Source organism: Ammospiza nelsoni, chromosome 9 (assembly GCF_027579445.1).
Source record: "Ammospiza nelsoni isolate bAmmNel1 chromosome 9, bAmmNel1.pri, whole genome shotgun sequence".
NCBI classification, from domain to species: Eukaryota; Metazoa; Chordata; class Aves; order Passeriformes; family Passerellidae; genus Ammospiza; species Ammospiza nelsoni.
In genome coordinates, this window is record NC_080641.1 from 15,933,793 (window position 1) to 15,946,335 (window position 12,543).

The following is a 12,543-nucleotide window of genomic DNA, read 5'->3' on the forward strand; positions in this document are numbered from 1 at the left end:
CCATCTTATATCAGAAATCCACTTAGTTTTAGGTAGTCTCCAGCTCTGTATGTCACCTGTATTAACATTTATATTCCTCATTGAGTCTGCTCAGTGTACTCTTCTGTTTTCATGAACATACTTCTAAAATATACCTGCAATCTCACGTAGGCATGGCTGGCAACCAGCAGAGCACTCCATTTCTCTCTGCCTTACCTTATTTAGCCCACAAATGAGTGCAAGTGTGAACAGCAAGCTTGGTACATGATGGAGGGTCAGGGCGACAGCCTGAAGAGGCAGCAGCTTGATGTCATCAGCATCTTCATAGTATTCTTTTAGAATCCTATTTCTTTTTAGAAATGAAGACCTGGTTTCCCTACCCACTTCTGGAGGCTGGGTACTGTCCTGCAAAACTTGCTTCCTCAGCAGAAAGAGGTTCTCCAAGAAAGCAGTGCCCTAAATTCTGCAGTTCACCATTTGAAAGAGGCAGCCAGGTAGAATTTATTTCTCTCAGGAGTTTTTCTTTTGCTGATTAATTGTTTTCTACACTAGGCTATTATGTTGGTAAAATATTTATAACCATTATGATGAAAATTGCCAGGAAATGAATTCACACAGTCCTGCTACCTTTAGAATTTTTTTTTTTCCCAGGACTTTGAAACACTGCTGTGGTTTTGGCTTGCCTCTCTAGTCTTGCTATTCTTTTCTGTCACACTCAGTAATTGGCCTAATAAAAGGCAGTAACAAGAATTTATTACACCTTGGGCGATACTTGAAACAAACTTTATTTGCTGGAGCAGCACTTTTTATCTACTCGCTGCTGTATATTTTGACAGTCTTTCTAAATATTAAATCTGACTTTATTAAAAGTTAAATCTTGGTGCTTATTTGTGATTGCTGCTGTTTTTGCAGTTTCTTAAGCAGACTAGTACATATATAAACATATCTTTTTTAATGAAGCTTTTGGAGAAATAATGTAAGCTGTAGATCTATCTGCTTATTGCCAGAGTCCACAAAAAAGGTATGAATTAAAGACCAGCTTCTATGATATTAGAATTTAGTTTTGGAATTTAATGTATGTGATTAATTGAGAGAACAAAGATGCGAACTTTTCAGAGCTTTTTCAAGGTTCAGATTTGATGAAATCTTCCTCGAGCAAATGATGCCCTTAACATTTTAAGTTCACAAAGTAACAGTAGTAAAATTAAAGCTAGATTAGATTGCTGTGATGTAATTTCCACTTTGAAATCTGGGTTTCCTCCAGATACTGAATGGTAAAACCATAAACTTTTTTTGTTTGTTTGCTTTCTAAAAAGGCCTTAAGAAAGAGCAGTAAGTCATCCTGGAACTGTTTATGCAGGAATTTTTATTCTTTGAAATTTTCCAGTGTTAAAGCAACAAGAAAACATTTATAATGTCCTTTGGTGGAATCTTATTACACTTGTTATATATGTAAACTGATATTCTTTGATGCCAGCACGTTGCCCATACAGAGAAATCTCTGCACAATTAAATGAAAGGAAAAAGAAAAGGACTAAATAAAAAGTAATAGTTTTCTCTTACCTGATTAGAATTAAATACATTAATAAATTGGCTGGTAACACAAATAGGCAATAATACAAAAAATCTACATTGTACATTATTTCAAGAAAAATAACTTCATTTGAATACAAAAGGATAAATACACTTTTTGTCCTATAGCCACTCTTGTACAGTAGGTGAACACAGCATCTTACTGATGCAGTGCTGCTAAGGTATACAAGGATATGACTGGCTCGAGTTGTATTGAGGGGGCTGTTACACATGTGCATCACTAACATCAGACAAAGAAATCTTTCAACCAACAAGGGTTACAGAGCAACGTTCACTAAAGCACAGGTTGGAAAGGATTCGGGGACTGAAGCAGGCCAATATGGCAGCTTTTACAGATTTCCTTATACCCACAATGCACTGACAGCAAAGAATGCCTTGGTTTGGTCAGTCCACACACCGGGCGGACGTACAGGAGCGCACCAGAGGAGCAGCGGGTGTCGTTGGGGTTCTGGGCTGTCAAAGCCATGTCAGTCCCGCAGCCGATCGATCTGACAGAGCAGGCGGCTGCCAGCGTGTCTGGAGGCAGAGGGGAGCAGTGTCCGCTCGCAGCCCTGTCCGTGACTGAGTGATATGGCTTAGTTCAGTTCGGCCTTCCTAGTTTGTGTGGTTATTTTGACGGTGTTTTTCCTTTAGGGATTCCAGTGGCGAACGCCGGGGTTCTGTCCCGTTCCCGCGGCCAGGGGCCGTGCACAGTCCGGGTGTGAGGCCCGCGGCGCGGCCTCAGCAGCCCCGGGGCGGGCGGGCCGCGAGCAGCGCCAGCAGCGGCAGCAGGAGGAGCCGCGGGCCGGGCCCCGCTCCCGCCCGGCCCGGGGCCGAGCTGCGGCCGCCGCAGCCGCCCGGCTCCCGCTCGCAGCGCAGCTTCTCGCACAGGATGCCCGTGTAGGCCGGCGGGCACTGGCACCGCACGTTGTTGATGCAGGTCCCGCCGTTCTGGCAGTGCAGGAGCTCATTGTCACACACGTTCGCTGCAAGACACCGGGGGAAGGGGGACAGAACAGAGAGCAGCGTAAGTTTGTTTTCAGCAGAAATTCACCAGAACTGAGGCTCCACTTCCCTCCTCTTCCTGAATATATAAGGGACTCTGCTTTTTCAAATACTAGGATTCTTTTTTTTCCCCTAAAAGACTGTATTCTTGGAAAACCATCGAATTCACTTAACACCACTGACTAAAGTATTGATTAATTTTATATGAAGGACTATTTAATAATGAAATAATAAGAATTTTAATACGTGCCTTGTGCTAATGTCTGCATCGTTATTACTGAACTGGAACTAGGTGGTGTGTGCTATATGAAAGGGACAATGTGTCTAGAGCTTTTGGAAACCACGAACAGTGGTTAAAAATGCAATGTGGCTTTGCTGAAGTAAAAAGATCTGCATGAGAGGGAAGGTTTTATAATCAAGAACTACATGTATTAGTGATCTGAAAAAATTGTGCAAAAAAATAAGGCAAGCACAGGCAGGAAATTCAGCATGCTGTTGGATGGGGATTATAGGGTACAGACATGTGGAAATAAAAGATAACGTTATTTCCATTATAGATCAAATATTTCATTCTAATTAGATTTGCTGCTTTGGTACATGGCACCTTAAAGCTATCTCAGATATCTTAGATATTGTAGCCTGATAATAACTTCAGAAATCAGATTTGACAAGGGAGTTAGGAGACAATAATACAGGCAAAACTTTTAGACATGCATAATATTATAGTATTTGAAAAGCTGACAGCTTTACTTTGTACTGCTTAATACGAAATCAAATATTTCATGAGTGACAATGCAGAGGTATGAGCAACATACTAATTAAATGTGTCAATCTGTGTTTTATTTCAGATGCTATCACTAGTATGATATGTGTTGGATTACAGCCCTGCCTTCCACAGCGAGGCAATTTTAGTAAAGAACTTACACCTATGATGTAGGTAGAAGGTAACATAAAAGCTTTAACTTGGAGAATTAGGGAAGAGATTATTGGAGTAAGAAGCAGATTCAACATCATGTAATATTTATGTATACCTTAGCCTAAAATGCTCTAAATAATTCAGAATAGAGAAATTATTGTTAATTTTATCTTAAACATTACTGTTTATTGCTACAAAGAAGTACAGTTTTGCAATTATTAATTTAATTACTTTTAAAAGCAGTCCAAATATAATGAGAATTACAAATGAAATAGTCCAGGTTCTTAAGCGGTGTAGTTCTACATAAATCTGCACAATTTTGTGCACCACTAACCTCACTGGTAATCTTATGTGTCCTGGCTTGCTTTCAGAAAAATAATTTTCTCACCCTAGAAGGTCTCTCCAATAGCTGCTTTCTGATGTTCTGCACCCAAGTGGGCCAAATAATGCAATATGTTGGAAATTTGTAGATGCAATTAAGAGGGACCAGTAAATCAATATTTTTTTTTACTGAGTCCTTTAGCAGTCAAAGGTTTTTACTAAGAGCTATGGATTTAATACTGTTGTCCAGTTTCTGAATTGCAATGGAAAAAATTGAATATTAAGGTACAACAACACATTTTGTCGATGATTCTATGTCTGAATTTTAATGTTCTACTCATACTTTAGAAAAAATGTGTAAGAAACAGTAAGTCCCCATCAAATAAATGTGATGAGATTAACAACCCAAAAAATACCATGGTAACAGGCAGAAAAAATTAACTGTATTTTAATACAGTCAATATTTGCATTAAATCTCTTATAACTGAGGGTATGTATCTTTGAAGCTGACTTTATTATTTAGATTATATATATTTAGTCATCTTAATATGCAAAATCAAAGTACTTTATCTGATGGTACAGCTACTGGAGCTGCATGTTCTGGACTACTCATTGCTGGGATGCTTCCTACAGTTTAGGCAGTGAAAATTGTGAAATATCTGTCCCATCAATACACATCCTTGTTTGCCTTGACAAACTCAGTGGGACTCAACAGTTCACTAAATGCCACTTCTTAACCAGCAGAGGAGATGATTCACTTCACATTTTGCCTGGAATAATTTATCCAAATTTTCTCAAGCATGAAGTAAACCATATTTTTTAAAATGTATTATAAAACAAATATCTTTCCTATTTCAAAATTTATTTTGCATACTACAGCCTGTTATTTGAAGAGATCCTTAGCCCAGATCTGGTCTATAGTTGTAGGTGAGTGGAGATGAGGGGCTGAAGAGGTACTTTGCTCTGTGCTGGCTGTTCTGCCTGACACAAAATTCTGCCATCTACAAAATTCTGGATACAATGTTATAGATGCTGATTTCTAAATCAGACCATTTCTTTCTCATTAGGAAGTTTTTGACATGTGCTTAAAAAAGGGATGGATCAAAAGCTTCATAGTTATTCTTATATGAATGTTTTAAATGTTTGCCCACAGGAATGCAGGTAGGTTTTATTGTCTCAGCAAAATAGCTGAAAATTCTGGAATTGTTGATCTTGTATTGTCACAGCTTTCCTAATTTTGTGCTTCTCTTTCTCTTGCACACAGACATGTATGCACATATATGTATCATGCAGATAGCAACTGTGAGCTGGAAATTATATGCAAAAAATCTGGAAATGTTATGAAATCCCATTATTTTTTGCCAATTTTCTTTTGTCTTTATTCTGACCCACTCTAATACCATTTTAACCTTTCCGAAAGTATGGTCATGATTACTTTGAAAACTTTAGTATTGACTAATGATTATCTGAATGGCATCAGATACCAAGTTCTGACCAAAGAATGAAACATGGAGAAGTGACACAAGTAAAAGACTTAATTCTGAAGTCATCACATTGTAGACTGTTAAGACCTGTGTGGCTGAACTAGCTGTGGATTTGCTGGCAGATCCTCCTTACTTAGAAGCCAGAACACCAAACGGGTCACTTATAAACCAAAACAGGAATCTCATTTGTTTTGGAGAGCTTTGCAGGCCTTTTTGAGGGATGTTTCTGAGCACAGTCTCCAGATCTGTGCTACTGCATGAAGTGAAATATTTAAAGTAAACGAAAGAAAATGGTTTTAAAATTATTCTCATAATTCATCAATTTGCAATCTAACTATGGTTCAGTTATAGGATCCTTAAAACACTTCACAAAGAAGACAGAAAGGAAGGCACAACATGCTTTGCTATATGTGCTATGCACAAACTATTCTTGATCTTTAATTGCAATGTTAATGAATTTGGGAATGGAACAAAAAAGGAAAACAAGGGAAAATATCCATCTTTGAGCCAGCTCAAGGGATAGTCTTAGCCTGCCATAAATGTGCTAGTGTTTCACAGAATTTATATTGGGAATTAAATGAAATATTGTGAGTAACACAGCTGTTTGACAAATTACTACTTTCCTCTTAAATGTTCAAATCTGAATAATACATGAAAATTCCCGAGTCTCTCCAAAACTCAACTTTAATATCTTTGCAGCTTCTTGAAAGAAAAGAGTTAGACAGCTCTGGCTGATTTTAGTTCTGAGGCAGCAACAGAGACAGAGAAGAAGAAATGCAGGGATTGCTCTCTTCAGTCTGGGGGGGCACCTGGCACAGCCGTGTGCTCTCGGCTTGAGGACCTTCTGTTGCTGTGTCTGGGCAGCTGCAGAGCACATGCCGAGGGCCTTAGGTTCTGTCTGCTGCCCAGACAGAACAACAAGGTGCTACAGAGCTTAAATACAGTTTCTTCTACACTCCTGTCTTTCCTAAAGACCATCCAAGAGGGAAGATAACATTTCTACCTTTCTTTGTGCTACGTTAATTTTTGTACAGCTTGCTGACAGCAGCATCTTGTTCAGGTGGGATAGGCTATTGACACATTTTTTTGATTGTATTCTCTTTCTGCATCAAAATATGGATTTATGATGAAATTTTCTTTGTGGGAACAACATAAAGATCATTAATGTTTTTAAAGAAAAGTTTTTATGATAGGTCCTTGCTTCCTTTCTTGAACTCTTAAGACTTAAATTTCAAACAATGTTTCCTACATTTGCTTCTATCACTATTTTCCTTCAGTGTGCGCCTTTTGTCACATCATTTGTTACAGACTTCTCTCTCCCTCTCTCTCTTTTTAAAACCATCCCTTCACTTTCCTCCTTTTTGTCTCCCAGATCATGAGTATCACAGTCCCTGGACAGGTTTGCTGGGTTGACAGCTTTGAATATATTACACAACATATTTGTCTTTTCTAAAGCACTGATGCAAGCTTTGTCCTGACTTCTGCTGCAGTGAATTTTCCATACTGTTTGTCAGTGGTTTTTGTTACTAGCACCACTGAATTTTTGACCTTGGATTCCATCCATTGTTCATAATTTTGAGAGCATGCAGGTCTCATGCTAAAGAAATTATTCTTGTCTGTTTTTTTCTCTAATGCATTTGTAGCCTTGGTACTTCCTATTTAGTAAAGAATATTACTTGAACTCATGAATGAGGAAGATTTCACATGCTAACAGAATATTCTGTCTGTGCATAAGTGAGTAAAAACCCAGATAGTGAAACCCATGTTTTCAGTAATGATGTTTATAGGTAGCTCCAACATAAGCAGTGGCTGTCTATATATAGACCCTGAACAGCACATTGAAATGCCATGAAAAAATTGGGAGGTTTCATCTCACTGCATAAATAAGTACAGTAAATCCAGGCCAAGCACAAGCGATTTCTTGTCAAATGCAGAATTAGTTCCTGTGAATACTATGAGGAGCCTGTAACTAACATGCATTATTCTCTAAATCTGTGATCATTTAATCAATAAATGGTAAAAACAATCTCAACATATAAAAGAAATTGCAGTGAATGAAGCTTGTGTGTATGCCTGATGAGAATGTGAGCATCTGCACATACATATATAGCTAGAAAACCTCTGCAGTTGTGACAGTATTAGCAACATTTTCACCACAAATTGTCAAATAGGCAGAAATGGAATTGAGGAATGCAAAAGACTTAGTCTCATTTGAATGTAAAGGTGTCAAATTCTTTTCAATTGTACCCAGTTGCATGTTCCAGTTGAACATAAGTGACTGCAATCAAAATATTTCAAATTGCCACAGTCAGCAATGAATACCTTCAGTATTTGGCAAAAAATCCTGAAAATACAATATATAATTGTATATAATAATACAATATATAATTGCTGTGTGTTGAATACGTCTACATGGAATTCCACTGACTTATGAGATTTCACCCATGTAGCACAGATGTCAGGTAAGAGGATATAAGGGCATGGGGAAAACAGTAGTCAGACTTCTCCTGAAAGGTTACAGCTGCTGCTCTTACAGTTCGTGTTGCACAGAACATGACAATACTTCAGGTTTTTATAGCTTAAGTACCTTACTCATTTGACTAACCAATAAGTAATAACTGAGATGAAGCCTTTGTCACTGAGATTTCTTCCCCTGCCTGTCTTCCAATTAGAAGGACTCATTTTACTTATTTTATTCCAATGTTTAGAATTTAATTTATTGTTACTGTTTACATTACTGCCAAATGGCTTTAAAATGTTTTACTACTGTGAATATGTGTCAGTGTTGATCAGACTTGTTCAGTGCTTTGAATCCACAAACATACCTGATATGAAAAACAGCTACTGTTCTTATAAATGAGATATTCATAATAATTTCTTTGCTTGGAAGTGACACTAATTCATCATTTGTTGTAGTAGTAAAACTATCTTAGGATACTATCACGACAAGGCAGATGATTTTGATAGCATGAAAATAAAACTGGTTTGCACTTCTCTACCAAAGCACATTCTTAAGCTAAGACAAAATAAATCACTGCAGACAAGTACAAGCCTAAAGCATATCTTACTGTGTCAAAATTATGGTCACAAAATGACAAACATTAATACAAAGATCTCTGGTGCAAAGTTGAAACAATGTTGTGATTAATTATACTGCCAGCAATACAAGGAAATAAACATTGACCAAGCGAGAGTCGTTTCTAAAGGCAGACATCTCCATCTTGACTTGTCTTAGAAATGCCTGTTAGAAACACAATTGAAATGGCACTTGATTTTTTATCAAACCACTTTTATTGAGTTATCAGAGAGTAAATGAATAGGGGAGTAATGGAGATACTGTGTTCACTGAAAATTTCCAGTAGAATTTTTAGATTGTTTGCCTACATGTAATTTCTGTTTTTTTCTGCACAACAGGCAGTTCAAAGCCAAGCCAGTTCTAATCAAATTGCAGGTGAAGTCTTCAGAGTTTCTACAAGAAAATGTAGCTATTACTCAGAGTTCTGCCCAGCACACAGCCAGAGAATGGATGGTGATTCCTCTCTCCTACAGATAGGCAGTAATTTATCCTAGCATCCACATGGGTAAGCTTAGTTGATTATCTCTCACCACTGAAAGTGCAAAATCCTGTACAGAATATGTGGGGGGTTTTAATCATGGTATGAGGATAGCAGAGATAGCAAGTTACTGTTTTTCACAGGTTGTGTCTGTGCTTTCTCATTTTTCATCTCTATTCTTAATCTAAAATCCTTGGGTTTAATTAATAAAGAATTATGAGAAGAAATACATCTAACCTGTTTCAAAGGACACGAGGAAAAACTGAATTTTGGAATTGATACTCATACATGATAGCCATAGTAGCTTTGGTAAAACTACACAATTGTGTATTAAGATGGATGAAAACAAATCCAGATTTAGTTATCTAAGAATTATAGTTGAACTAATACCTTTCAATCTTCCATGGTTTCAGGAAATGAATGATTTAACCTTGTGGTTTTCTGATTTTGATGGTTCCAATTTCATACTTGTACAAAAGAGGATGATTCCCAAAGTGGGGGGAAGAAAAATTTCCCTATTCTTTTTATTGCTTTGCTTATAAAGGAGCACCACGGAATTGGTATGACCCTGATCATACTTTAGGGTAATCTCAGGAGAGCAATAAACTACATATCAGCTTTAGTTGCTCAGAAGGGACTACATGCCCCTATCATTCATATTTCACTTACAAAGCTGGAAGCTGCAGTGCCATTACTCCTCTCTGCCTGGAGAAAAATGAACATTCTTACATGACCTGTCTTCTCTTCCCTTAACTAGGAAAAGAAGCAGTTATAACTTCAGAGTTGTTGTTGGTTTTTTTGTTTATTTTTTTCTATTGCCAACAGCAAGGGCAGGGTTTAGATGTAACCACTATCAGTAAAACTAGTTAAGCACAAAAAGTGCTCAGATGCAAAAGATGAAGTCAACAAAAGGCCTTATGAATTGGGGGATGGGATTTGGTTCCCTAAATACAAGCAGCTACCGCCATTGGCTTTCCAGAAGTCACTTCAGACATGTACATGGAGCTGGCAGGTGTGTCCAGGGGCTCTGGGGGCTGTAACTGGGGAGCAGTGCTGCCAGGGGCTGTAACTGGGGGGCTGTAACTGGGGAGCAGTGCTGCCAGGGGCTCTGGGGGCTGTAACTGGGGAGCTGTAACTGGGGAGCAGTGCTGCCAGGGGCTGTAACTGGGGGGCTGTAACTGAGGAGCAGTGCTGCCAGGGGCTGTAACTGGGGGGCTGTAACTGGGGAGTAGTGCTGCCAGGGGCTCTGGGGGCTGTAACTGGGGAGCAGTGCTGCCAGGGGCTGTAACTGGGGGGCTGTAACTGGGGAGCAGTGCTGCCAGGGGCTCTGGGGGGCTGTAACTGAGGAGCAGTGCTGCCAGGGGCTCTGGGGGCTGTAACTGGGGAGCAGTGCTGCCAGGGGCTCTGGGGGCTGTAACTGGGGAGCAGTGCTGCCAGGGGCTCTGGGGGCTGTAACTGGGGAGCAGTGCTGCCAGGGGCTCTGGGGGCTGTAACTGGGGGGCTGTAACTGGGGAGCAGTGCTGCCAGGGGCTCCTGGGCCCTGCTCTGCTGGCAGCCTCTGCCTGCTGCAGATTCCCATTTGAGCTCCAGCTGAGCCCTGCAGGCTGTACCTGACCCCGTGGTTGCAGCTGGAGCTGCTCTGCTGCCCTGGCCTGGGGGGCTGTGTGCAGGGAAACTCCTGTCCTGCTGTCCTCACCCCTCCTGTCCTGCTCTGGGCTCATTTGGGAGCGCCCAGCTGCTGTTCCTCCTGAGACATCTGTGGCCACCTCAGTCCTGTCCAAAGGGCTGGCAGGGTGACCTTGCCTGCACAGGAGCATTTTCTGCTTCATGTGCAACAACGGGATTTTCTTGGAACTTGATTTTCCCAAGAATTATGAAACAGACCTGCAACAAGTATTGCTTTTACAGAGCACGAAACCACAGGAGAAAGTCTGGAAAACAAACCAAAGCAGGATCTTGCGAAGGTCAGCAATTCAAATACATGATTATGAATTATATAAAAGGCTGAATGTTCCTGCATCCTTGGCTGCTAAGGTGTTTGATTTGGAATAATGTTATGGGCACAAAAGAATGCAAAGAATTTGTCTTTGTTTGCAGAGAAAATAGTTTCTCTTTTGGCTATTCTTCCCAGTGAACACTACACTGAAGGCTTTGAAAATCTATTAAATAGCCCCAAACACTTGTTACTGTATTTGGCAGCAAAACCAAAGGCAAGATAATCACAACTGAAAATACTTCCCCAATGATTTAGGGGATTAGAATAATTTTAGTAAGCGTTTCCCTAAATTTTTTTAGGGAAGGGATAAAAGAGAGTGACAGAATGTGTTGTTGGTGGCTTCTATTAATAATTACTGCTATCCTAAAGTAATTTGTAATCTAAAATAATTTGAAAGTTACAAACTTTCTTCTCGCATTTGGCTTTCATTTGTCTGAAAGCCAATTGCATGGGAGCTTTTGAACAATTGAGAAAAAACACCTACTGGAAATATATGTTATGATCAACTTCTAAACTACATAAACCCAGCATTTGTAATGGAAGCACCAACAATCTTTAACTGCACTGCAGTCATTATCAAGGGTATTAAAGTGGGATGGGTATGTAACTAAATGGAAATGTGACTGATCAGCTCTTTTGCAGTGACCACAAGGAAAGGTAAAGTCAACTTTGTATCCATATGTCATTATATATTCCTTCCGTGTGCATTTGCCAAAAGAAAGGTTTAAGATATCAGGACAGTGTTCTCCTACAGGATACAAAAGCACCAGTGTGTAAAGTTAATGGTGTAGAATCTCTCAGGAGATGAACATTCTGAATTTGTGTGAACATTGGTTACAATGCAAAGACAAAGGTAAAAGATTTGCATAATTCCTACAACATGTATGAAGTGAGGGATGGGGTTTTTTGTTCAAGTAACAATGCTGTGAATCAGGAGATCTTTCTGAATGAATCTACATTGATTTATTGTTTTGAGTGTGAATGAAATGCTGCAGAGTGCTTTTGCTGAGCCAGCTTTAGAATGGGGATAAAAACACTTCCCTATAGGTGTCAAAGCTATTCAGAGTAAAACTTCTTATTGCTAGTGAACAATGGGGAAGTTGATGCCAAGGAAAGTCCAATGAGTTCCCTCCTTTTGCTTGCCTGTGCAAACAAAAGGAGGGAATGATGCAGGTCCTGTGAATTCCTGCTCTATTTATTACATTGCACTGCTGATTAGATAAATGCAACAGCAGAGTTGATTATTGTTTCCAGGGGAGTTTGCTGACAGTCAGCTTTAAAAAGGTTTCTAAACTATGTAGTTTAAAAAAGGACTATGCAATCTTGTCCAATTGTCATATGTGATTGTCAGTATTTAATCATCTTATGCAATCTCAAATACCAATGTTGTGTATTGTATCTCCTTCTAATCTCACCTATCAGAACTTCTGCTGCTTCATATTCATACATAAGGTACACAGTAAAGATATGCAAATCTTTTATCCACTCTGCTTCACCTGACCTATAAAAATATTACCTGTTGTCTATTTTTGTATGACATTAAAATTAAAAAATTAATTCAACAGGCAAATTTTTATATCCTAATTCCTGTCTGAGATATACCAGATGATAACATGCTCTCTTGTGAGAGGGATTTTAATTGGTGCAATGCTTTACTTTTCCACTCTTTTCATCAGAATACCAATAAGATGATTCAAACAGCTGGCATGTAGCGCT

At 39.2% G+C, this 12,543-nt stretch overlaps 1 protein-coding gene across 1 annotated transcript in view; it reads right to left on the minus strand.

The window, feature by feature from the left end:
• Window positions 1–1,328: 1,328 nt before the first annotated feature.
• The window catches only part of NTNG1 (netrin G1), a 148,240-nt gene continuing 137,025 nt past the window's right edge, over window positions 1,329–12,543 (minus strand). Inside the window, exon 10 of the mRNA XM_059478691.1 lies at window positions 1,329–2,537. Coding sequence (XP_059334674.1) covers window positions 2,293–2,537 — 245 coding nt within the window. The 3' untranslated portion in view covers window positions 1,329–2,292. The remainder of the gene's footprint in view (window positions 2,538–12,543) is intronic.